The 27,606-nt window shown below is 42.2% G+C and overlaps 1 protein-coding gene and 1 long non-coding RNA gene across 2 annotated transcripts in view; one reads left to right on the top strand and one right to left on the bottom strand.

Annotated features, from left to right (window-relative positions):
- The window catches only part of CCDC146 (coiled-coil domain containing 146), a 135,460-nt gene that overhangs the window by 90,209 nt on the left and 17,645 nt on the right, over positions 1-27,606 (top strand). The window contains 10 exon segments of the mRNA XM_021102558.1: positions 3,744-3,826; positions 6,950-7,159; positions 13,202-13,259; positions 15,610-15,786; positions 17,677-17,750; positions 18,945-19,172; positions 19,833-20,019; positions 23,483-23,578; positions 24,163-24,333; positions 27,518-27,606. Coding sequence (XP_020958217.1) covers positions 3,744-3,826; positions 6,950-7,159; positions 13,202-13,259; positions 15,610-15,786; positions 17,677-17,750; positions 18,945-19,172; positions 19,833-20,019; positions 23,483-23,578; positions 24,163-24,333; positions 27,518-27,606 — 1,373 coding nt within the window.
- LOC110262247 lies at positions 620-27,531 on the bottom strand. The gene is made up of 3 exons (XR_002347080.1): positions 27,189-27,531; positions 4,457-4,578; positions 620-2,910 (listed from the first exon to the last, which is right to left on the bottom strand). It is a non-coding gene; the product is annotated as an uncharacterized LOC110262247 (long non-coding RNA).

Genomic DNA, 27,606 nt, shown 5'->3' with positions numbered 1-27,606 from the left:
CTGTGCGAGTCATTTATTCTGTAGATGTGCTTTTTTTGTTGTGTTTGTGGGAGAGGGTGAGCGTGTCCTCCTACTCCTCCGCCATCTTGTCCTCTGACCTAAAGAATTTTTCATGGAGGTTGGTAATCTCCAGATCACGTAGCCATTTTTCTGGGGTTTTTTCTTGTTCCTTTAACTGAGTCATAATTCTTTGCCATTTCATTTTGTGTAGACTTTTACCATGGTCTCCTTTTTGCAGGCAATAGGGTTATAACCTCTCTTGCTTCTGAGGTCTGCCTCCCTTTGTGGCTGAAATAGGTACAGGGGCTTCCTGCAGGCTTCTTGATGGGAAGGACTGGTGCCTGATCACTAGTAGGTGGAGCTGATTCTTATCCCTCTGGTGGTTGGGGCTTTGTCCCTTGGTCTGATTAGAGGTGGCTATGTGCCTGAGGGGTCTTCAGGCTGATGGGTGGGGCTGTATTCCCACCTAGTTTTTGTTGGGCCAGACTTTTCCAAAATGGCCACCTCCAGGGGAGTTCCTGCAGATGATTATTCCTGAGACCTTTGCCTCCAATGTCCACTCCCCACAACAAGCCACAGTCACCCCCTGTTTTCCCAGAAAATCCTCCAAGACCTGCAGGCAGGTCTGACCCAGATTCCTATGGAGTCTCTGCTTTGCCCTGGGACCCACTGCACATGGGAGCCTGTGTGTACCTTTCAAGAGTAGAGTCACCATTCCTCCCAGTCCCATGGAATTCCTGGGCATAAGCCCCACTGTCCCTAAATGCCAAAGGCTCTGGGGACTGCTCCTCCCAAAGCAAGATCCCCAGGTGTGGGAACCTGACATGGAGCTCAGAACTCTCACTCCCATGGGTGAGCCTCTGAGATATAAGTTACTTTCCAGACTCTGAGCTTCCCACCCACTGGGTATGCGGTTGCTTATATCACACAATTGCCCCTCCTACCATCTCAAGGTGGCCTCTTTGTCTTTTGGAGTATAATACCTTTTTTGATAGTTTCCAGTCTATTTTGTTGAAGCTTGTTCAGCAGTTGGTTGTAATTTTGTTGTTTTTCGTGAGAGAAGGTAAGTGCCAGTCCTCCTACTCTGCCATCTTAATCCTGTCCAATTTCCACAAGCTTAATCATGTTTCTTTGAGGGAGAAAACTCATCAAGCTCTTCATACCACCAATCTGGACATTCCACCCCAAGGGATCTATCATTTATAATTTACTTATTTGCTTAAACTTACAATATAGAGAAAATAATTGCCAAATATCAAATATAGGGTTTTTTCCCCACAAACGATAAAACTACTGAGTATAGATTTGAACATTCTGTAATTTCTTTTGTGTCTTTCTCCTTGAACTGTGAGCTCCTGTAAGCCAGGGCCTATGTGAATTCACTTGTTTCCATCATACAGGGCGGTGGCTGGGAGGTAATGGTCTTTTCAATGTTTAAACAAAATACTATGTGTGTTTTTAAACACATGATTCCATAATTACCTTACTCAATGGCTTGCCTCCACTGGCCAGCTTCCTAGGCTAGTTTGTTGGTAACAAGGCTGGCTTCCACGTGGCCTTCACAACTCACACATACACATGCAAAACCACAGCCACACACTTGACCTTTTCATAACCTTTTCCCGGCTACTTTTCCCCTTTAGGAGTGCCTATATGCAAAATTTTTTGTTTCTATTGGACTTTAAATTCCCTGTGCCTGTGGCCTACACCCTTTTTAGAAGCCAGTGAAAATGTTTGTGACCCCAAATAGATTATAAAATACAGAAAGCTCAAAACACAGAAAGAAAACTGGCTCAAAAATACAGAAAGTTAACTGAAGAACCCAAACAAATGTGTTTAATTAAATATCTATAAAATGTAACATTAGGTCAACCTACTAAATCACTTAGCAACTCAACACTTAAATATAACTTACATGTAATTTTTCAAGTTGGTGTATGAGTACATTCTAAGATACTTCATATAGTGAGACGTGAAACCTCCTGAAGTTCTTAAAAATCCTATTCTCTGTATTTTACTCATACCTAAAAAAGAAGGGTTGTGGGAATTGGAACCCAGGCCTGGCACCAGCTTGTAGACCCTTGTGAAAGATCCCAGACTTTCACAAAGACGAGATGTTTGCATGGCGTATTTAATAATGTTTTCCTACTCTGATTTTGGTGGAGAGACTATGAAACCTCACTGTGTAGATGCAGGCTTTTGCATGTTATCCATTCCACTCATTCATTTGCTCATTCAGCACACATTTGCCAAATACATACACTGTGCCTTGGGTTCTACAGGCTGAAGATACAGTGAAGAGCAAGGTAACCCAGGCCCTTTCCTCATGGTGCTTATAGACTAGCTGGGGAATAACATTCTTTTGATCACAGAAATAAATGTATTACTACACATGGTAATATATAAAATACAGAGTTTTTGGTGGTGGTGGTGTAAGTGGGTATCTATCTTAGAATAGGCATCAGAGAAGGCCTTCTTAGGGACTGATGTTTAAGCTAAGGTGTAAAGGAAGAGTTAGAGTGAAGAGTGAACTGGGTTGGGGTCAGGGGAGCGTGGAATGAGGAATGGCCCATGCAGAGGCCTGAGGAAGGAAAGAGGTTTGTGCATTTATGGAAACCAAAGGCAGCCAGTGTGGCTGGACCACTATGAACGAGAGCAGATTGCTGTGAAAGGGGACTGCGAGGGAGGCAGGGTCATAGGGGACCTCAAGGGTCATACTAAGGGTCTTGAATTCTTTTCCACTTAAGGAGTTTGAGCACAAAGTGTAACAAGACCATGCTTGATTTTTTTAAAAAAGACCTCCATGGAAATTAGATGAACAGGGGCCCTGAGTAGAAACAGATGGGAAGGAGGAAGGTGGAGGCCTGCTGTAGTCCAGCTCAGAGACGATGTGCCTTAGACTAGTGGAATCTAGGGAAAGGAGCAGAAAATGCATGGATTAAAAAACTATTTTGAGATAAGAACAACAGGGCATCAAAAAACCCTAATCTTTTCTTTAGTTCTGTTTTTCCATAGCATGTCACTGACAATTTAAAGTCCAACCTAATACAAATGCTCATTGCATTATGGCAACACTTTAGTGTTCGATGCTGCATTATGATGTCTATTAAGTACTTATTACCTAACTCAGAGAGTAAATGAAAAGTTCTTTTACCAGAAAGGAAAGATGAATAAATAAAATCACTTTGTGTACCTGATACACTTTCATGTTTCTTCGACATGAAATATCTTAGAATGCACAACTCGGGTTGAAGTTCTGACTCTGCCTTTAACTGTAACTTTAGATATATTACTTAACCTTTTTAAACTTTAGTTTGAAATGGAGATAATCCTTACTTCACAAAACACTTCAAGGATGAAATAACTAATGTACAAGTTGCTCATAATATATACTCAATAATTATTCGTTCTCAACTTACAGGTAACTATCCTATTAATCAATACCCTGTAGGGTGTTTGCTAAGCCTAGAAATATGGGTTTTTTTAGAATTGGAAGAATTTTCCTTCAATTTATAGATGATGGAATCATAGTCTTCATCTAATAAAGATTTGCCCAGGAACTTAAAGCAGAATAGAACTAGAACCATTTTCACCAAAGATCCACCGTCTTCCAAATTTGCCTTATTGTCTCAAATGTTTCCTAATGCTTTTATTACATCCATATATCCATTTTATCTCTGCTTAAAGCATAAAGAGGATGATGGCTCATGGTGGTCATGTGTTCCTTGTGTTTTCTTTGCTAGTTACATGCTTTGGGCAAACTTCCTGGAACTAGGATGGCAGAGTTAAAAGCCAAGTACACCTTGCTGCATGATACAGTGATGAGGTATGTTATTTACTAACGTGGAGACACCTCTTCTGATGTTTATACTTCTCACTTGTAATGAAACCTATCTTATTTTTCATTTTCCCAAAAGCTAAGACAAAGGTCTGAGTTCAAGTGTTTTAAGAAATGATACCAGGAGTTATTGTGAGAGAGTGGGGAAGTGAGATGGGGAAGGGAGTTATCCAGCTGGGATGTGTTGATCTCCAAGTTAACACTGCAGGGAGCTGGCCCCTGAGGACTCTTAAGGGGACTGTAAAGCACATCTCAGAACTCTCCCACCCAAGTATGTGGACACTGGCATATTTGTTCGATAATTTCCATCCCTCGTTGATCAAGGGTTGCTCCTAGGTAGATGAACTTCTGGTTCTTCTAGCTTACCCTTCAAGAAGCCAAGAAAGTTCCAATGGCCAGAGAAATCTCTCAGGCAGAAGCACACAGATGCTGTTGGTAGCATGATAACCATCCACCAAAGCTACAGGTGACCCCCAGAGAGGGCCAAGGGGACTTGGATAGGACACTGAAATCATCTTCTACCGGGCACTCCTCCAAGAGTCTCTCCTCCCCACCTTTCTTCACCACTCAGACAACCCCAGTCTACATCTGCTGAAACCTTTTGTCTTTATTTCTCACCTGTTCCTCCCATCCTTGGCTAATCCATTTAGTCCAATCCCAGTCAGCACAGGTCAGAAGAGTAGACATTCACAGAATCTTTCAACAAGGTTTCCTAAGCACCTGCGATGGCCAGTGAGAATCTAGGAGAGTAAACAAAGAAGGGGAAACTCTATTTTGCTTCGACTTCTTGCTGTTCCCAGCCTCTTTCTTCCTTTCCCCACCTCCTGCCTCATAGCTTCGCATGACACTTTCATCAAAAACCAATGAGCAACAGCAGCATACAGAAGCTCCAAGCTATGATTCCCCAGCCACCCTCTCTCCAATCTCAACCATCGCTCCTACTTCTTTTCTTGCCCAGTCATTTGGCTATGTGGAGGATGGGAGCTGAGGGAGGATTAAAGAAGGAGAGCAGAGCCACATCCCCAAGGACCCCTCGCTTTGACTCCACCCTGAATCCTCAGCTCCATGGAGGTTATAACTACCCTCCAGATCCATCAGCTTTATCTCCTCCCTTCCCCAGCCCCAAGCTAAATCCTCACCCTCACCCCTAACAGAGACTCCATGCCCCACAACTAGTCCTGCCCTCATGTGTACACATAGTTCTCAAGACTCAGCAACTTAGAGGATTTAGGTGGGAAGTCCAGGGTCATCCTTCTCAACCTACTTCACATGGCTTCACCGCAAGAACTCTCCATGCAGTTATGGACATCATTCTGAGCTTCTTTGAGGACAGAATCATCTCTCAGCCTCTGAAGAGCTCTAATCCAGAGCCCTGCACAGCCTGAAGGGTGCTGACTTGGCTGCCTCCTTGCCACCACAACTTGGCTTCTGGTAACAGTGACAGATGGCCATGCAGGACCAAGGTTATGGCATTGTTTCTTCCTACTTCTGGGTCTTGTTGCAAAAACCATGACTTCCCTTCTGCCACCACATTTTACCTCCTCTTGACCCCTTAGTTCCCTCTTGCGTGATTACACTGAACACCCACCACTCTCTCCAATCCCCCTGCCCAGAGGTGGAAAAAGCATGAAGACGGAGACACTTCGCTCTTGCTGCTGGGGCTGCAGCAGGACAGAGAGAGGCTGGAAATGCTAAACTGAAATGGAATGAGTTTTCCATAGACACCACAGTAGAAGAGTTATTAAATTCTCTTCTGCTGACACTGTATTTTAAGTCCATGTGCATAAAATTACAATTTGTGTTCTAGCTGGAATCTTAACCATCTCTTTCACCTCCTTTCTGGGGGGAAATGGCCACTATGGCCCAAGCCAATACCTTACAATTCCATGGTTGCAGATACATACTGAAGACATCAGATAATTGTAGATTTACAAAGAATATACAAGGAAATTGACATGTAAGAAGTAACTCCAGCTTTCATTAGTGGAAATTACATGCAGTATCTTTATAGCTGTTGCTGCTATTTGGAACCTAACACAGTGCCTGGCACATATGATGTTCCAAAAAAGGTTTTGTTGGCTGCTATGGAACAAATGAGATATTAAAACCCGAGAAAATGGGTGGAGCTAGTAACTTCAGCTTGGTCAAGTCATTGGGCATCTCTGCAAATGAGCAGAAACCTGAGGATTTCTCCTGGTGAAGAAAAATGGTGGGGAGCCCACCCACCCAAAGAAGAGTGCTAGCTTTAAAGCAGGACCTGGCAGCGTCTTGCTTCTGAATAGGAGAGGTAGCTCATGAGAGAAAGTTGGGTTTCAAGTCTGCTGGTAAGGCTGGAGCTGATGGCTAGATTATAGCAAAGGTGAGTGATTTCTAGAAGATACTGGAGGGTCCATCAAGTCCCATTTCTAAATCCATTCAATGCTGCTTCTAGCCAAAGGCTTAACCCAAGATAGGACCAATGACATAGAATATAATTAGAGCTGTAGGAATCCCCATCTGCCATGACATTCACATCCAGCTGTAGCTAGGCATTGAACTTATGATCAGAAGCCTATAAATTAATACATACCCATAATTTCACAGGAGAATTTTTCTTTCTAGTGTCCTAGTAAAGTATCATCAGAAAATGTACTGTCTTTTCTTAGTTCACTAAGGAAGAAAAGATTTCCTTTCAGTGAGGTCATGAGAATTCAAGAATTCGAGAACCAGGGTTGCTGGGGCAGTTGGAGGGAGGACTCAATCTTCTCATTCTTCTCCCCACTCTGGATAGTCATGATCATTCTTCAAACTCAAACGCAAATATCCCATTCTCTTCCAACAAATCCTTTCTCTCTCATCTCCCAGCATCTTGATCTAGACACTAGTGGTAGCATTTGTCAGTTGGTTTCCAGCTCTCTATTCAAATCTGTTCCCTCTGCTAAGACTGTGAGCTCCATTTGCCTTTGGACCTAGCACAAACTTGGCAGAAAACTGCCACTGAATCGAACCCAAAAATGAAAGGAACAGTGTAGAATGCTCCCTTTCCTCTTTGCTAGACCTCCATAGGAGCTACGAGGGGTATTAAAGAGGGACACCCCTCATTATGTGAATCTCTGCCTTTCCGGGGTCCAGCACACAGGAGTCAGAGGTCCAGCTGCTCCAGGATGCCAAACGTTTCACCGAACAAATACAACAGCAGCAGTTTCACCTGCAGCAAGCTGATGATTTTCCAGAGGCATTCACCACTGAGGTCTCCAAAATGAGAGAACAACTTCTCAAGTATCAAAATGAATACAATGCAGTGAAGGAAAGAGAGTTCCATAATCAGTACAGATTGAAAAGGTAAGTACACAGTTCTTCAAGCTCACAGAGAACAGGTATAAGCAAAGCTGTTTCCATGGAAACAACATTAGGAAAACATCGGATGAACCGAAGAAGGAATTTTAGGAACAGTGAGTATAAGACAGCCATGTTAAGAGCACTCTAAGCCTTGTTCTTTCCTGGATTCCTTAAAACAAGCACTTCCTGAAAAGAAGGCTGCACAGCCTCTAGAAAAAAGCTCAGGTAACAAGAAGTACTCAGGAAAAGGAGATCCCTCTAGGTTTCCAGGTATCGAGAAAACCATAAGTGTTGGGAACTGCAGCCAAAGAACACACTCCATGGAACAAGGACCTGGCACGTACTCTTGCCTCTCCCACCCTGGCGCTGGCCCCTCGCCCCTTTGTGGCACCACATCCCATGTCTGCGTGGAGACTGCCTGCGTGCACTTTCCAAACATGCCCATGTGAGCTCAGGGTCACATCTGGTTCACTCTATTCTTCCAATAAAGGAATGGGGACCCCAGCGTCAACTCTCTTCTCCTATTACTAGACTATGCCTTAGGATCAAGGAAGAAAGTAATATCCTTTGGGGCAACTGATTTACTTAACCAAATCTGGAGGATGGCATTCAATGAACTAAAGCATAAATGTATTGCTAGAAGGGATAAGTGTTATTTCTAACATTTTTTTCTAATGTTCCTCCTAAGTCGAAGTCAGGAGAAGAGCTGGTTCAGCAAATCACACAATTTATATTGAATTTCAAAACAACTGTGATCCAGGTTTTATGCTGTGGGCTGTGCTTGGATCCTGGAGGGAAAGCCAAACCATCTCTCCTAGAATTTGTTACCATTTAAGGTGGCAGAACTTTGTCTGGCTATTTTTAAGAGGAGGTAGCTTTGCCGCCCAGTGAACGTTAACTCAGTCCTGCTGAGAGATAAGCAAATGACTTGAGTGGCTTTCAGAGGGCCTTGCCCTCCCTGGTTTTGAATCTTCTCTTTGGAGCCTATTTGTCTCAGCTGGGGGATAAAGAAGACTAACTTAATCAGCAGAATTATATCCGGGGAGGGGGAGAATCTGAGTTCTTCTTTGTCTTTCCATCTAAACTTGTTTCGGGCTTACCAGTGAGATCTATAAAAAGAAAGCCTAGCTATTTCTGTGCTCTGTAAGCACTCTTTCAGTTGAGAAAATAATGAAATTAAAACAATTGGTGGTTGTTCATTAGTATTGAAAATATGAATGCTTGACATTTCCGTGAAAGGGTACCAGGAACATAAGTCAGTTGATACTTAAATTGTTTAAAATTTCCAAGTATTCCTGCCAAGTGGAAAGGAAAAAAAAAAAAAAAAAAAACCAGAACTCTTGTCTTTTAGGTATAGACAGACAAACTCATTGAGTTGCTTGGGGTAGGGTGGGGGTGGGGGGCCCGTACACAGTGACCTACAGTAAACAAGAACATTCAAAGTGCACACTTGCAAAAAAGTTTACTGTGTGTTCTTTTTGGATTTGTACCATGTAATGTTATCGCCTAAGCAGATTCCCTTGCACTCTCAAATATTAGTATCTCAAGAATTAACTATTTTCATAATAGTGGTGATACCAAAGGAAATACCAGGAAAGAATTATAGACCATGCATTTCATTGGCTTAATATGTTTAGAATGGAAACAGATTCACCCAACACCTCCCCAGGGGAAAAAAAAAAATAGTTATTTCCATCCCCATATAAAAATAAAGAAACTAAGACAGTGAGGGGGAAAAAAAAAAAAACTATTCATCCAAATAGACAGATGATATTTTTCAGGTCAGCACAATGAACTCTCATTTTATTGGGGGCAAGAGTAGCAGAAGCCCAAGTAATTTGCTCTCTTCGACCCCAACATCCTTAGCAACTTCTGAGTCATGAGCGACTCCTAAGAACAACATATTTTTCAAATATTCTAGAGAAAGGATTTTACTCTATAATTGAGTCGATTTTCTTATGTTTTCACATAATATAAGTTCATTAATATTTTTTATTTTTATTTTTATTTTTTATTTTTTTGTCTTTTTGCCATTTCTAGGGCCGCTCCCACAGCATATGGAGGTTCCCAGGCTAGGGGTCCAATTGGAGCTGTAGCTACTTGGCCTACACCAGAGCCACAGCAACGCGGAATCCAAGCCGCATCTGCAACCTACACCACAGCTCACGGCAACGCCAGATCCTTAACCCACTGAGCGAGGCCAGGGATTAAACCTGCAACCTCATGGTTCCTAGTCAAATTCGTTAACCACTGCGCCACGATGGGAACTCCATAAGTTCATTAATAAATGCTAATCATGAGTATAATTACATGGTTGGCTACTAACTAAATCTGTTACCACAGTTTCTGGGTTTGGATTAATATTCATCAATGACCATTTGATAAATACGCAGTTCGGGAAAGAATATATAACCTACCTAATATACTGTAAATAAATAATGAAGTGATTAAGTAAATACTGTTGAGAACTTATTTTTGAAACAAAGTAGAATTATATATATATATATATTTTTTTTTTTTGGTCTTTTTGTCTTTTAAGTCCGCACCCATGGCATATGGAGGTTCCCAGGCTAGAGGTCCAATTAGAGCTGTAGCCACCAGCCTACACAGAGCAACGCCAGATCCTTAACCCATGGAGAGAGGCCAGAGATCGAACCCATATCCTCATGGATGCTAGTCAGGTTCGCTAACTGCTGAGCCACAATGGCAACTCCTAGATGTCATTATCTTTCTAAAAACTTCCCCAAGCTTTTCCTCGCCTTCACTTTGTTACCCCTTGGGGGCTTCTTTCTAAGTCCTAATATTTGGAGAGCAAATCAATTGTGTCTCTCGTGCTAACCTGATATATTCTGACAAGTCTTGGTCATCTGCAGAAACGGCTGTCGTTGGTTAGTGCCGTCTGTCGTGGGTGTGGACGTGGAGCAGGGGGCATGCATCTCCCCATGTACAGGACTTTCCCGATGTGACCATGGCCTTAAGGGCTGTTTCCTCTGCCATAGCTGGTTCCCTGTCAGTGCTCTCCCAGGGTTTAGTAGTCATTTTCCATTTCATTATTTTTTTTGGCCACTCTCGCAGCCTGCAGAAATTCCCAGGCCAGGGATGGAACTTGAGCCACAGCAGTGACAATGCCAAGTCCTTAACCACTAGGCTATCAGGGAATGCCTGGTCATTTGCTTTCTTTCTTTCCTTTTTATCTTTTTAAGGCCACACCCATGGCATATGGAGGTTCCCAGGCTAGGGTTCTAATCGGAGCCGTAGCCACCGGCCTACGCCAGAGCCACAGCAACTCAGGATCTGAGCCATGTCTGCAACCTACACCACAGCTCAAGGCAATGCCAGATCCTTAGCCCACTGAATGAGGCCAGGGATCAAACCTGTGTCCTCATGGATACTAGTCAGGTTTGTTAACTGCTGGCTGAGCCATGACGGGAACTCCCATTTTCCATTCTTAGTCCAGTAGAGATAGCAAAATTGGAACCAAGAAAAAGAGATCTGGTAAGGAAGGAACAAAAGGATTGTTTTAGCAATGTTACTGGAATTCCAGAAAGTTAGAATTATGACAGAGGGGCATAGAGGTCATCAAGATTAGTAGTAAGAAAAAAACTCACAGCCGGAACAGATTTTACCTTCTAACATGGAAAAAATCTTTCCCGCTCCCCTGTGGCAACCAAGAAGAGAACCAGCCTAGATCAGGTTTTGCAGGAAATAGTCCTTGTAAAATCAAAGAGAAGCACCTGAGATACATGTTAAAATGGCAGATCTAACCCCAAACTAATAATTCTGCTTTCTGCCCAAGCCTCCCCACCCAGAGCGACATTGGAATTGTTAACAAGCTGCGTGATTCTGATTCGTGTCAGAGTTTAAGAATTCATGGTTCCCAAAGTGGTTCTCAGCCCTGACTATATGTAAGAAGCCTCAGAGTGCTCTCTCAATGACCCCTCAGTCTGGGGCCCAAAACCTCCAGTGATGGGGGTTCATAGCCTCCACAGCAGCCCAGCCCAGCTTTGGACAGCCTGACTCTTAGGTGGTTATTGCTTGTACTGGCTCAGAAATCTACCTTCCGGCAACTTCCACCCACTCGTGCTGATTCTACTCCCAGTGGTGAGCAGCAGCTCTTGCACTTGGCTGCATGTAGGGCTTCCTGCATCACCCCTTTACCCACGAGTCCTCAAAACCAAAATCCTTGACAACGTGCTATCAGTTAGGAAAAGAAGTGGATCCTTCCTTAGGAGCTTTCACATTGAAGCACCCCTTAGTCAGCAATGCTGAAAATGTCAGATTTAGATTTTTAATGTCAGTTTAAAAGTTTAGGAGTGTATGTGTGTATGTATGTGTGTATATGTAGGTATATACATAAAAATTATATAAATATGTAATTTCTCAAGAGGCAAAACAGACTTTTTTTTCATCCCAGTAACATCATGCAAAAATGAGAAGTCAAAATGAGAAAAAAAGAGGAGTTCCCATTGTGCCTGAGTGGGTTAAGAACCCGACTAGTATCCATGAGGATGCAGCTTAGATCCCAGGCCTCACTTGGTTAAGAACCCGACTAGTATCCATGAGGATGCAGCTTGGATCCCAGGCCTCAATCAGTGGGTTAAGGATCCAGTGTTGCTGCAAGCTGTGCTGTAGGCGGTATAGGTCATGGCTGTGGCGCAGGCTGGCAGCTGCAGCTCTGATTCGACCCCTAATCTGGGAACTTCTATGTGCTGCAGATGCGGCTGTAAAAAGAAAAAATAAAGGAGAAAAAAAGACATAATGCATAAAGATGTTTATTACATTATAATTTATAAAAGTGAAAAATCTAAAGCAATTTAAATTCTAAAAAAAAAAAAAATAGTGGAATATTTCGAGAATAATGTATTTCAGAGGCAGCTTGATACTAACCAGCGCCCTGGAGTCAGATAGAGCGGAGTTTGAAAATCAGTTCAGAATTGACTGATGACTTTGCATGAGGTACCTAACTCCTCAGTTTTTTCATTTGTGCAGTGAAGATAACAATACCTACCTAATAGTGATCTTAAGTTTAAAAATGATGTATGTAAAGTGCCTGGAAGATAGTAGATAATATTTAGGATTATTTTATTATGGTATGATAGGGGTGGGGTTATGAATGATGTGTTTCTCTTTAAGTAAAAGCCTTTATCTTTTAAAAGAAAAAAGTCAATTAGTGTTTAACAAAAAAAGAGAAAAATGCATGATAGAAATGTAATTAGTTTAAAATATCCTAAAGAATTTGTCATTTTATATTTGTTTAAATTAATATAAAACAAAATTTATTTGAAAGACTGTAAGTCTTACCTGTGGGAGAGTTTTAAGTCACCATTTTGAAACAGGGAGCGCTGGTGGTCTTGGCAACCCAGAGATGGCAGCACACTACCACCCCCTGGTGGCAACATGGCTGAGGTGTAGGATCAACAGCTTGGAAGCAAAGTAGCAATTTATACGAAAGCTCTCAAAGCAAAAGCATTAAGTATTCAAAGCGCTGGAAAAATTCAGCTTCACTTTGTGGTCCACATAACTGATCTATATTAAATCCCTTGTGACACATACTTATTATACCAAGCTTAATTTACATTATTGAGAATACAGTTTCATAAAAATAAACCTGGTATGCATGCCTCTTTAGTATCATGTTCCTAGACTTACTGGCTAGTGGGATCTGCCAATTTGACAGAACTCATAGAGGCTACAGCAGTAATCCAGGCAGGTACTAGTTTATTGCAAGTAATATAAAGAGCACCAAGCCTCCTGTAGGAACCTGAGTCTAGCGGGAGGGGTCGTGCTCCTAAGCAGTTATAATGTGATGAGAGAACTGCTCTGATGTGTGTGCGTGTGTGTGTGTGTGTGTGTGTGTGTGTACATGTTGTAGGAGGATTGGGGAGGGAGCCACAAAATGGGCCCATGGGAATCAGTGAAGCCATCACAAAGAAAGGACACCAAGCAAACACACATGGAAAGTGCTTTCTGAGAAGAGAAAAGTTATTACTGCAGAAATAGCTTACATTTTTATACTTGGCCAAACTTCTTTTTTTTTTTTTGCAGCTTAATGGAAGAAAAAAGTCTCATTCTAAAGGAATTCGAGAAGATACCTAAGCCAGGAGTAAGTCTTAGATGATCTAGACTTTGTTAAGTATAGCTGGATTTGAACATCCTTTTGATGAATATTAGTGTTTATCACAACAACCGTACCCTGAAACATCTGAAAGATCCCAAAGTCTTAACTGTGGATGATGCTGAAAGGAATATCTGCAGTAAACATAAGTGGTGCCTATTACAGGATTTAGCTATTTGGCATCTGATTTAGGTTGTGTCTAGTTGGACAATATCAGCTTTGTTTTCATAAGAAAAAAAGGATTCTGTGGTTGTCACTTCAAATATTTTTGCTATAGCTATTACTCTCACAGCTTCCTGAAGGTCTCAAGCTGATTACAAGAAATGTTAATAAAGATGCATCACTTATCAATTTCTGCATAACAAAGTGCCCCCAAACAGAATGGCTTCAACAACAACCATTTCTTACTTTCCACAGTTCTGAATTGTTCTGGTTTGAGCTGGCTCAGTGGGACTGGATGGTCTAGGATAGCTTCATTCATATGTTGGCCAGGTGGCAGGCTAGTTGGTCTACAAGTCCCATGTCACTAGTTACATGACGGTGAAAGGGTTTCCAAACCCAAGAAAGACAGTTTCAAGAGAGTGCAAACCCCAACACAAGTGCTTTTCAAACCTCCCTTTAAATCATTGTTGGTATCATCTCATTGGCCAAAGCAAGTCACATGGTCATTTTTAGAAGCAAGGGCTAGAGAAACAGGCCCTACCTCTCAACGGGAAAAATGACAGAGACATTTTGCAAAGAGGCATGCCAGCAGGAATAGGAGGAATTTACGTCCCTTCTTTTTTGTAAATCTATCATAGAAAGAAAAGAGATTATCATACTTTGCATTGCTTTCTCCTTTTGAATGGTTATATTTCAAAAGTGTGTTGGTGGCAGTTTAATTCCAAAGCCAAAAAAAAAAAAAAAAAAAAAAAACTGTTTAGAACAGACTAAAAATACCATATTATACATGAATACAATTATGTCCACATATTATATACTATTATATAAGTATTCCTAACCACCATTTATAACATACATTCTATGGGAGAAAGCATTTTGCATTTCAGTTCCAGATCCTAGAATCATCAGTGTTATCTTCTCTCTCTCTCTCTCTCTTTCTTTTTTTTTTTTGCTTTTTCTGGCCATACCCATGATATATGGAGGTTCCCAGGCTAGGGGTTTAATTGGAGCTATAGCCGCTGGCCTGCACCACAGCCACAGCAACTTGGGTTCTGAGCCACATCTTCGACCTACACCCCAGCTCATGGCAACGCCTGATCCTTAACCCACTGAGCAAAGCCAGGGATCAAACCTGCATCCTCATGGATGCTAGTCAGATTCATTTCCGCTGCACCATGACGGACACTCCATCAGTGTTACCCTCTTGCAGCAGCAGTGGAGGAGCGGGATATGTAGAAAGGCCAGAGCAGGCTAAATGGATCCCTCCACTTAGTCATTGGCAATGTGTAGACTTTCTGAGGACCAGAAAGCTTCTCTCTCAAAAGGCAAACACTCCCCAGATAGTCACAAGAAACAAAGACTTGTTAGGAGTCTAGAGGGCAGGGCATTCGGGGAGAATGTGAGTAAGAGAAGTGGTATTAATAAGAGAGCATGGGGTTAAGGAGCTTCCAAGGATTACGTGTTCCAAGTAGAAACTCTAATCCTGATTCTCATGCGCGACTCAGTTTAGCTATAAACCAGATATTCAAATATTATTTGCATCAAATTTTGTCAAATCACAAAGCTACTGGAGAAAAAAAAAAAGACTGGAAATTTTTACTACTTGGTGTGAAATAAGTAATAACAGAAAAAAGACACACTTAAAATTTAAGATGACAGAAAAGAGCATTAGTTTAAAAAATTAGTTCATGGGAGTTCCCGTTGTGGCTCAGCATTTAAGGACCCCAATGCTGTCTCTGTGAGGCTGTGGTTTGGTCCCTGGCCTCACTGAGTGAGTCAGGGATCCAGCCTTGCTGCAAGCTTCAGCATTAAGTCACAGATGGGGCTTCTAGCTGGTGTGGCTGTGGCTGTGGCTGTGGCTGTGGCATAGGCCTCAGCTGCAGCTCCAATTCGACCCCTGGCCCAGGAACTTCCATATGTTGTAGATATGGCCATAAAAAGAAAAAAAAATAGTTCAACTCTAATGTAAAATGTTTAATGCATGCAGTATAATTGCCACACCTTTACTGAAGAGGTTAGAAATACTCAGTTGCATTTAACTTTGCAAGACATCATCCATGAAGCTCAAAACAAATATAATCAACATGGTGAGTAAAATCATTTTTAATTTGATGTTGAGGCAGACAGGTGTTGGCTCAGATGCTGGATAACCCAGTAATTCTCATGACTTTTAAAGGAAATGGAGAAGAAGGTGAGAATGTTGAGAGAAAGCACTGAAGAACTACGTAAGGAAGTAATGCAGAAGAAATTAGAAATTAAAAATTTACGGGAGGATTTGACATCGAAGCAAAAGCAATCACTAAAGGAGCAGAAGGAACTAGAAGAACTGTTGGAATATCAGGTCACTTTAAAGGTGTGCTATTTACAGTTCATAGCTATTTAAATGTGGTGCCTGCAGGGACATAAAACTGCAAGGGGATCAAGACAGATGCATAGGGTTGACAAAGATCAAACCCCACAAACTAAAGTGTCCTCTGCACTGTGCTGGATCCTATCAGACTCCCCCTGGGCTCCAGGAATTCACAAGAGACTTGAGTGTGTTGGGTAACATCCCTTTATGTCACTTCCTTCAAGAGCAACCAAGTGCCCTAACCTCTTCTGTGGATTTTTATTATTTGATCCTTGTCTGTCTGCTTGATTCTGCTTCGCGTCCCTCGCACCATGAAAGGGATGCAGGGCCTATGTTTATATTCTAGAAGATAATTAAAATTCACTTTATTTTGAAACACGTGTAACAAGTCTCAAAACAGTTTAAGTAACCTAGAGTTACTTTTTAAAATAACAACATCTGCATTGGCTGAGAGAGCAATCATGATTCACTTTGACCTCTTTTTCCTTAAGTCAGAGCCATCGGTCAAGACATACCTGTACCTGGGCACTGAACAGAGATGGATTTATGAGGAACCCAATGAAATGAAAGTCTTGGGCTGCTCACTTGCATGAACCTCTTCCAAGTTCCTCCCCTCCGCCCCCGATTTAGCATTTGTCATTTCTGACACTTTTTTTAAAGACCGTACAAGTTCTACCCTCATAAAACCTAGATCTGCCCCAGAACTAAGCAAGATCCCAGGAAGAAAAGCACCACACAGCAGGGATGGTTTCAGCCTCCAAGCATCGGTTCCCCCGGCCCCCAAAGTCCACCGTGATCCTCATGGGATCCTAAGATTGTTGAGGCTAAAACAATCTTGTGTGAATCCACAGAACATAACACAAAGTGGTGTTAGGCCAAGTCAGCTCTGATCTTGGCCTTGCCACACATGAACTTGCCACTTCTGTGACTGTGGGAACATTATTTAACCTCTCTTGGACTCAGTCTTAGGCAGGGGTCCCTAGAGGCAGAGAATAAGACAAGTATTCACTGAGGAAGAGCTCAAAGGACAGTCTGATAGAAGAGTCAGGGAAGCAGGAGAAACCCAGGGAAGAAGCGGAGCCAAAACATGCTTTCAGGAGAATCTTGGTTCCAAGCTGATCCCACGGGGAACTCCAGGCCATGAATTGCAACTCAGAGGTTGTTCCACCCTGAGGCAGGGGGGGTGGGCTGATCTGTCCCCGCATGGGTGAGTCATCAGTCATTCATCAGTCACAGCCTGCTCCCCTCCTTCCACCCTCTATTTCCTGACGAGGCAGCTCTGCCCAGACACAGCCTACCCAGAGACCAAGCCTGGGCTGCAAGCTGCCTCTGCACCCTCTGAAGGATGCACATCCCTCCGTGAGGGAAATCTGAGCAGAGCACCACCAGTATTTGTTACACTTCGTTTTCTCCTCTTCAAAATGCTAACAACCATAACTACCTTGGATGGTCGTTATGAGTACGAAATGGAATAGTAAAAGCTTGCTGCATATGGAGTTCCTGTCGTGGCACAGTGGTTGACGAATCCGACTAGGAACCATGAGGTTGCAGGTTTGATCCCTGGCCTCGCTCAGTGGGTTAAGGATCAGGCGTTGCCGTGAGCTGTGGTGTAGTTCGCAGACTTGGCTCAGATCTAGCATTTCTGTGGCTGTGGTGTAGGCCGGCAGCTGTAGCTCTGATTAGACCCCTAGCCTGGGAACCTCCATATGCCTCGAGTACAGCCCTAAAAAGACAAAAGTCAAAAAAAAAAAAAAAAAAAAAAAAACTTGCTGCACAGCACAGCGAGCTAATACTGAGAAGAACTCTACACCTTGTAGTTCTCTCCTATGTAATTTTCTTAACTGCTCCTGGTCCAAGATTACCTAATTTAACAGGGTTCCCTTTCTTTGCTAGGATGAAGTGGTCCACCATCAAGCCATTCCTGTACAAATTGGAAAAGAGATAGAAAAGACAATGCGCAAAAAAGTGTATGATTGAATATGTTTTATTTGTTGTCCTTCCCTGCCCACTCTCCCCTAAGTTATGTGTGCATGCTAAAACAAGAATGTTAACCACTGAACGCATCAAATTACTGTCATAGTTTTAGAAGTATCTGCGCTTGGCCCTGCCTAGGCTGTGTAGATCAAGTTCTTTCAAAGAATGCAGTGCAGCATATTACTGTCATTCCTAATACTTATTTATATCTTAATTTGGGGACAGTATTCTCTTTCCAATTGACAAATCATCTCTGTTTAGAGAACTCCAGTTGACTTTAACAGGGCTAGGTATGGAATAAATTATCTGAATGGGGTGGAGTTTCATGATCTGGCTCTATGTCCACCTAAAGCAGGTGCCTAAAGCTTGAGGGATAGTAACTCTTCACTTGCCACCTATTCATGGGTGTAAGACCCCCAAACGTTCAGAGTAGATTTGGAGGCAGAAACCACTGAGGAATTCTCAAGGTTTAGAGGAACCCCAAAAGATAAAGAAGTGAAGAGACAAAAATCTGGAGAAGAACTACTATGAATCCTCTGGTGACTGACCTTAAAAGAAGAGGAGGAGTTGCCATTGTGGCTCAGAGGATAATGAATCCAATGAGCATCCATGAGGATACGGGTTTGATCCCTGGCCCTGCTCAGTGAGTTAAGGGTCTGGCGTTGCTCTGAGCAGTGGTGTAGGTTGCAGGTGAGGCTCGGATCTGATGTGGCTGTGGCGTAGGCTCACAGCTGCTGCTCCAATTCCACCCCTAGCCTGGGAACTTCCACATGCTACAGGTGTGCCCTCCCCCCAAAAAAAAGAGGGCAAAAAAGAAGCAGACACTAATTGTTCTAAAAGCCAAGACCACCAGCGCCAAAGTTGAGAAATTTACGTCTGTTCAGGGAAGCTGGTAAGGATGAGGGTAGAATCCCAGGAGACAGTAGCAGTGAGGATCTGAGGAGCAGGTTGGGGCTGGACAAACCCCTGCCCTCAGTGGAGACACCTTCTAAGTCCCACTCATCTGTGATCTTCACCCCACTTCTAAGATCACTGAATTTATGACTATCTGCTGCCTGGTCAGGGAGTAAAAACAGGTAAAGACAGCAGGGGCTCAAAAGAAGGCAAATGTGTGTGTGTGTGTGTGTGTGTGTGTGTGTGTGTGTTGTGTACACGCACATGTATATGCATGTACGTATCCCCCACAGAGAAATGGAAAAGAAAAAACTCACCCTAGAATGCGAATTCAAAGAGCTAAATGACTCCCTAAAGAAAGTTGAAACCAAAATTAACACTATAATGGAAGAGAAGGAGGATGTAATAAAGGAAGTTGAAGGCAAACGAGCCTTACTTGAGATTAAAGAACGAGAATATAACCAATTAGTCAAGCTACTGGAATTAACCAGAGAGAATGAAGCAGCTTCACTAACTGAAAGGTTAGTTATATTTATGTGGTTCCTTCTGTCATCTAAATTTTTCTTTAGTTTACATTCAAGGATACAAACATAGTCTGAAACATATTTACATTGATTCGATAAACATTTTTGTAAGAATGTTAAATCAAGTTTTACTACAAATAAAAGATGTATTAATAAAACACTTCGAAGTATTTTTTCCACCCTTTATTCACTGTCTTCATTTTTTGTGACCAAAGCTTAAGGCTACAATCTATCGTATTTTTATAAGTTTCTGAAATGCCCCTCTGGAAAATTGTATCATCTGAGTGTGTTATAATTGAGGGATCTTTTTCCTGAAAATGATGGTATTTCTGAGGTAATCATGATTTTTTTTTTCCTAATGGGAGAAATTTCATGGTGTGATTCCCTGGGGGTGTATTAACTTCCATTTTTAAGTAACATTTCAGGGAAACTAGCAAACTGTCTTTGCCAGTGTGCTCTTCCATTGGGTTGTTAACTGTTTTTAGTGACTGACTCTAAATGACAACAACTTGCAATCAAAATTGCTTTTGGCATTACCTACAATTTGATTCTAATATGAGAGGAGTTCTCTATCTATCTGCTGAGCATGCTCTCTTGAAAAACATGAAGGGAAGCTGATGACAAGTCACTTTCATATTCTCTTTTTACTTGGAACAGAGGGATCTTGGATCTCAATTTACGAAACTGTCTCATTGACAAGCAGAACTACCATGATGAACTTTCTCGTAAGCAAAGAGAAAAAGAACGAGATTTTCGCAATTTAAAAAAGATGGAGCTACTCCTCAAAGTGTCCTGGGATGCCCTCACTCAAACTCAAGCCATGCATCAAAGGCTTCTGTTGGAGGTAGGTACTGAACACCGCTATCTGATAAGTTCAGTGCCGTCTTCCTGAAGTAAAAGTATTTCAAGAGTTTGTTTTTGCTCTCAATAGAGAAAGAGGGAATGGAAAAGAAGGAAGAAAAAGGGAACTTGAAAATGCATCCAACCTGTTACGGTGGCTCTGTCCTACAGTAGATTTCGATCTTTGGGTCAACCCCAGAGTAGAGAAAAGTCTTGTTGGGATTAAGCACCAACCTGGCTGGGGGAAGCAATGAGGCCATCCATTTCTGGAAGAGCTAAGGGTTCATGCCAGGGCAGAACCCAAGTGGACCACTATCTTTAACCAGTTAAAAGAGGCAGATCCAGAACAATTTTTATTGTAGACTACAACAGTTGGGGACAAGATCAGATCATTTAGGTATAGACGGACAGTCCACCTTCACCTCTAACTTGCCAAGGGCCATCAGAACCCGATGTCAGTCTCCCAGGCTCATTCTGTGCAGTATCAGACTGTACTCCAGTCAGAGGATGCTCAAGAAGCTATTACCATCTTACTTCCTGTCCTCCCAAATGGAAGGTTTTGGTCCTCTCTCAGGTAGCACGCCCTGTGTTAATTGACCAAACGCTGCTGAAAGACGCATCATCCCTGAGAGACCTTGGGCCCCAGGTTTGGCCAGAGCTTCTTTTGGTGAAAAAAGAGAACAATCTCTGAGATGAAGCACCTGGGGGTACAAAAATCCTAACTTTTCTCTTCAGGATTGTCCTGCTCCCTGACCTTATAGAGGTTAATGACCTCAGAAATTTAAAGAGGAGTTTCCAACTATGGTAAACACTTCTAATCCTAACCTACAGGGTTAATTCTCCTCTCCTTCAGAGCATATGGGAGGTTTCTACCCTCTGCCATGAACAGGGTCATGTGACTACTTCTGGCCAATGGATTGTGGGCAGAAGTAACACATATCTCTCCCAGCCTGGAGCATCTAATTACCAGTGTAGACCCTCTAGCTCTTTCCCCCCTCCTGTGGCTACTGGAAGTACATGATGACACAGAGGGCTGTAAAAATGGAAGCAGCCAGGAATGCTGAGCCAACAGTGGTCTTGGAGTTGATCACCTTGATTGGCCACAGGCTTTATCAGAGCAAGAAATAAGCTTTCAATAAGTCAATTACCGTGACTTAATCAGAGGGTTGTTTTATTCACATAATAAAAAAGTCCAAAAGCAGGCACACAACAGGTAGATGTAATGAGAAGTCTAGGATCCTTTTAGCTCTTTCTTCTATCATCTTTAAGATGTATACTTTTTCTCCAAGGTCACAAGATGGTCATTCCACCTTTGAGCCTAAGATCACACAGGAGTGGGGAAGGGCAGAGAGCAAAAGGAATATAGAAGCTGACCTGGCTGACTTTTTTTTTTTAACAGGAAAAAAAGTCTGACAAGTCCTATCCAGAGATTTCCACTTAGATTTTATTGGCCTGTCCTGGCTCATATTGTCATCCTCAGCTGCAAAAGGGTCTGAAGATTTTTGGATACATTGCAGCTCTGAGCAAAACTGAGGTTCTGTTAGTAACATTCAAGTGGAGAGTAGATATTGGCGAGGCAGACAGCAGGCTCTGCTCCCAATGGCTCACCTTGCTACCTCTTCCACAAACCAATTCCTTTCTGAAACCAGAGGGCTGAGTTTGTGCAGAGTTGAGAAACATGTCAGAGAAACAAATAGCCAGAGTTCAAAAACTAACATCATTCACCACAGTACTGTTTGGAATTTAAAACTTTGGAAATAACCTAAATGCCTGAGACCTGAATCCAGGAAAGTCTGTCAGGAGCATTTAGTTGACAGAGTTGCTGAGCAATGTGCTCTCACGTCTTCTGTAGAAACCTTCTAAGATTCTCTAGTCCCAGTTAGTGTACATGTACACATCTGCCTACCTTGGGAGCCAAACATTTGGAGGAGCCCATTTCTGGACGTAGTGACGGAGAAATAGAAAAGGACCAGGATGCTTGCTGGACTCCAATCTTCCCAGGAAGAATTAACTCCATCCTCCTGAAGGAGAAATCAGTCTTCCTCCCTGGCTTCTTAATTCTGCTATGAAATCTTCCCTGATTATTCAAGTCTGCATTGAGCTTTCCATTTCCTCCCTGCTGCAGCAATTATCTGCCCATCAAATATCACAAAGTCTATATACTGCTACATGGAGTTCACAAGGCCTTGTCTCATCTTCCTAAGTCCAGTGTGTGCTTTCAGCAGCTGGCTCTCCGTGGTAGGAGAGGCCATGGGAAGCAGGGAGTCATTAGCCATCTGTGGGTACAAAAGATGCATGGGTTTGTGGGTGTGGGAACCAATGACACACTCTAGCTACTTTAAAAGAACAGCATGAACCTCAGAAGGATCCTGTTAAGTGCCCTTTAAATCAATAAGGAGTATGATCTTTCCTTCTTGGGACAAAAGTCAATATTCAACTTTGGTGCCTGGAAGTATGTATTGTCACGCTGGGAAAGGAACCACATCAGACTGGAGCCAGGTGCTTTTAGTATAAAGATCCAACTCTAAATCTGCTCTGACTCAAGTGTGCAGTCAGCACCCCAAGATAACTCTTCCTATATCCTTGAATGGTACCCCTTCCCCCAGCAGCTACCATGTGTCTTTTTCCGCTCTGCCCTCTTCTTTATCATAATGAATCCAACAAGCTCATTCCTAATAAGGCAGCCAAGACTGATAGAATGAGATATTGCCTTCTCTTCAAGGTAGTGTGATGGAAGACAGAAGCATAAGCCAGTTTGAATGTAATAGCAGAATTTCAAGTGTTAAAAAGTTAAGCAGCTTTTCTTTTGTGAGAACTTTCCAGCCACTCAAACTACTACCCAAGAGTAGTAACTATTTTGTTATTAATAGTTCCTACTTTTTCTTTAATCTTTACGATTTCAGAAACGAATTCCCATTTTATAAGTATAATAAATATCATTTGAATATATGTTTCTAAAGGACCGAGTCATGAGTTAGAGAGGCAGTAAAATACAGTGTTAAGATCGTGGGCTCTGAATTTAACTGCCTGGGTTTGTACCTACACCACTGAGACAAGGTGCTTAAATGTCTTTGTTTCTCATTCTCCTCATCTGACAATTGCAGATACTATTACCTACCTCGTGGGGCTATTGTGAGGATTAAATAAGATCATACATATAAGCACTTACAACTTTAACACATAGTCAATGCTTGATAAATGCTAGCAGCTATTATTAGTAAGATTTTTATTTCCAATGAATGAGAAATAGAATATTTGCAGCTGGTCAATTATAGATTTTTGGCAAGCCGTCACATTTTAATTTAAATTTAACTGTACAAAGGAATATTCAACATAAAAGGCAGTTTCCTTGAAGACTGAGAATTGTAATTTGCCCACCCTCTTCAAAAGATTCATGGTGGGGTTGATTACATGACATTCAAGATTTCTTTCTTGTACAAATACTTGTTTTAAATTTTCATTTCCAGATTGAAGCTATCCCTAAAGATGATTCTCTGTTATCTGAGAGAAGGAGGGAACTCCACAAGGAAGTTGAAGTAGCCAAGAGGAATTTGACCCAACAGGTTAATATCAACTTTCACGTAGGCGTCCGTCTAACAATGATTAATACAATCTTGTGCTTTTAACTGTGTTCCATGAAACATCATTAATAGGAGAGTCATCAAAAACAGTATGATCCTATTTAATGTGGGTATGTTTCTTTCTCTCAGTCCCCTCCAAACCCACATTAAAACTTTGGGGGGAAAAGGGATCTGTTTGAACTAGCAAAAATTATGCAAATTCATGGGATTTTTAAAGTAAAAAGGCTGTTGATAAAACATAAACAGTCAATGTTGTATCTCACCACCATCTCATTTCACATTTAGTTTATTCAAACCACTGTCAAAGTATTTTAAACCATACTTCTATTTCTCTTCAAAAAGTTATTTGAAAATATAGTCTGAAGGAGAAAATGTTCTATCATGTTAAACATGTTATCATGTTTATGCATTCTTTTCTAAGATAAATACTTGGTGTTAGAGCAGCATAGTTGTTTTGAGATTTAATAAATAAACTCTACACAGAAAATTTAAAAGGTAATCTGAGGTTAACGACCTTCTTATGTTTCTTCCAATAAAGACATTATAATATTTGTGTTCTTCCAAAGAAAATCCTATCAGAAGCCGAGTCCAAGTTAGTAGAACAGCAACTTGCTGAAGAAAATAAACTTTTAAAGGAGCAAGAAAACATACGAGAGCTGGTGTTCAACCTGGTCCGTATGACTCAAATCAAAATTGATGAGAAGGAGCAAAAATCCAAGGACTTCCTCAAAGCTCAGGTAACTGCCTTCTCACAACTATCCATTAATTACTGCAAGAGTCCAGGGTAGCCTCATTTTAATACAGTGTTCATTAGAAAGCTATGATTTTAAGCTTCCTTCAAGGTCCAGTGACTACCCAGCTTTCCTAAACAAAACTCAATCATACACTGAAAAACAGTCCCAGGATTCAACTACCAACAGCCAACAATCTAGAGAGTAAAAGAACCAGACTGGTAACAATGGAGCAGAGGACTTGAACAGATGACCTTTTGTAAGAAGAAGGTGGGTACCTCCAGGGGATGGGGCCGATGGCCACACAGGTGCTGATGTCTATGATTCACCACCTCACAGCCCACTGGGACTTGCCCAGAATTCGGGAGCCACAGCATCCGACCGCTCTCCTTCCCAAGTTCATCTAGCCAGCAGCATTTAAACCAAACTCCCTCAGACAGTCACCTTTACCAACTCCACCCCATGACTCTCCCAGGCTCCCAACAAAGTACCTGAGCGGACCCAGGGCATTATCTGCAAATAAAAACAACAATGAAACCAAGAGCAAAACAACTGCTGATCATGCTAGCTTAACTCTAATTTAGAATCAGGTATTCCACATAAGGATTGTGGCCAGAGGACCCCTGTTAAAAATGAATACCGTTAAGACATGTTACAAAAGAGCACAGCTGCCCTGACCAGGTGACCCAGATGTTGGCTGTTTCTGAGTGCAGCTTTGTGTAATTCTGAGCAAGTATGCACACCAGGTAGCATTTCTCGTTCTCCAGAAAGAATTGACATCAAAGCATTAGCGGCCATGAGGTTAAATCCAGAGGAGAGAAAACTGAGGTGAAAATCTCCAGCACACAAGCCACAGCAAATGATTCACACTGACCTTTAACTGTCTATTTCCCCTCCCTAGAACATTTCAGAGAAACTAAAAGATGCTTAGCATGGTTGGGGCCTGGGAAGATGAGGGAAAGAGTGTCCAGTAGTGACGCCAGAGAGCAGGAAAAGTCAGGGGGCAAAGATGGCTTAACTCTTGTTGAGCAATTTGGACCCTGGTCCCAAAAGCTGCAGCAAAGCCCAGGAGAGCTCATGGGGTAGTTGGGTTTCAGCGGCTGAAGAGCAATAGTGGGAAGAAGGCAGCCTGAGGGGACACGGGGGCTGAGGGGAGGACACACAGCAACAAAACAAGGAGAGAGGAGAGGGCAGAAGGTTTGAGGTTTTAAATTCACCTCAAAAACGGATACATATGAGATGCAAACTATTGCATTTAGAGTGGATAAACAATGAGGTCCTACTATACAGCGCAGGGAATTATATCCAATCTCTTGGGACAGACCAGGATGGAAGATACAACGAGACAAAGACTGGATCGCTGTGCTGTACAGCACAAGTTAACACAACATTGTAAAGCAACAATACTCTAATAAAATAATCTTCAGTAAATAAAAAACAACTGATAGGAGTTCCCGTCGTGGCGCAGTGGTTAACGAATCCACTAGGAACCATGAGGTTGCGGGTTCGGTCCCTGCCCTTGCTCAGTGGGTTAACGATCCGGCGTTGCCGTGAGCTGTGGTGTAGGTTGCAGATGTGGCTCGGATCCCGCGTTGCTGTGGCTCTGGTGTAGGCCGGTGGCTGCAGCTCCGATTCAACCCCTAGCCTGGGAACCTCCATATGCTGAGGGAGCGGCCCAAGAAATAACAAAAAAAAGAAAAAGAAAAAAAAAACAACTGATACATGTGTTATCTGTGTGACTAATCTGTCAGCCAAACCTCATTATGAACAGAGCTAATTCAACCCTTTAACTGATCTCCAAGGAGGTATATTCTTTCTCTTGAAGTGTGAGAATCAATAAAGAAAAAAATATTGTTTTATTTAAGTATCTTTACCATTTGGGAATTAGTCTGTTAAGCGTTAGCTCTAATAAACTATAATTTCTATGAGACGCGTTCAGCAAGTTCATCGTTTATTTTCATACGCCTCATCTACATCCCTAAGATTAAATGTGAAGGGGGAAAAAATATCAGTGTGGCCACCATCCCCGAGACAGAGTAGATAATGCTGAATATTTTTATAACTTTTAATTCTTCATACACACAGTTACTTAAATAATGCTAGTTTCTTCCAGACTCCTGTTCTCACTGAGAACATAAAGTTGCTACGTGGCAGCCTTGGCTTTGATGCCTAACTTCTATTGAATTGTTCACACCTCACACTTAGCTCTCACAGTGCTGAAGAGAAGCCTGGCAGAAACTATTTCCTCTGGTTTCTACCAGCAAAACATTGGACCTCATCTTTGAATACGTTTCTCACCCTAGATGAGGGACCCAGCATCTTTGCAGTTGAAGAAAGTAACAAGTACATTTAGCACTTGGTAAATTTTGAGGATTTCAGAAATTTCACTGCTGTGTCAAAATATTGGTGTGTAATCTGTGTCACACCTGCCTATGGTTCGTCTCAGTGTGGAGCTTCCTTGTGTAGGAAAACCCACCTACTGGACAAAAGAATGGAAAGGTGCTTTAAAATCATGGTTTCCTCAGTGTCACAAGATACCACCCAGGAAGGAATTTCTTTCATGGCTCAGTGGTTAACGTATCCAACTAGGATAGATGAAGATGCCGGTTCTATCCCTGGCCACACTCAGTGGGTTAAGGATCTGGCATTGCTGTGAGCTGTGGTGTAGGTTGCAGACGTGGCTCAGATCCGTTGTTGCTGTGGCTGCAGCGTAGGCCGGCGGCTGTAGCTCTGATTTGAGCCCTAGCCTGGGAACTTTCTAAACAACAAAAACAATACCACAGAGGCTTCAAAACATACATTTATCAAAACCGCTTACAAGCCCCATCCCATCATCTCTCTTCCACAAATTCCACACTCACCCAATCCAGCCGTGCCATCTGTAGTCCCTCTTCGGCTCCTGGAAAATTTCCCCAACTTTTCTTTGGCAGGCTCTTTTCTTTCCCTCCTCTCTTGTTCCTACTCTCCTTTAATTAACCCTTTTGTCCCAGCCAATGTGATTCCTTTCAGCTGACCAGGAAATTTTCAACTCTTTCCCCTACGCTTCCCTCTTGAGCTACACAAGCCACCTGGTGGAGATGGAATTGTCCTTAATGGATAAGAATGAGATGGGATGAGGTTAGGAGCAATCACATGTGTTGGTGGTGGTGGGCTTTAAAAAAATTTTTCACACATATTTTTTATATTTCAGCAAAAATATACCAGCATTGTTAAGGAGATCAAAGCCAAGGACCTTGAAATCAGGGTACACAGGAAGAAAAAACGAGAGATTCATCGCAG

The sequence above is a fragment of the Sus scrofa genome, chromosome 9 (genome assembly GCF_000003025.6).
Source record: "Sus scrofa isolate TJ Tabasco breed Duroc chromosome 9, Sscrofa11.1, whole genome shotgun sequence".
Lineage (NCBI taxonomy): Eukaryota > Metazoa > Chordata > Mammalia > Artiodactyla > Suidae > Sus > Sus scrofa.
Note: the sequence above shows the minus strand (reverse complement) of the source record. Positions and strands in the feature narration are given on the sequence as shown.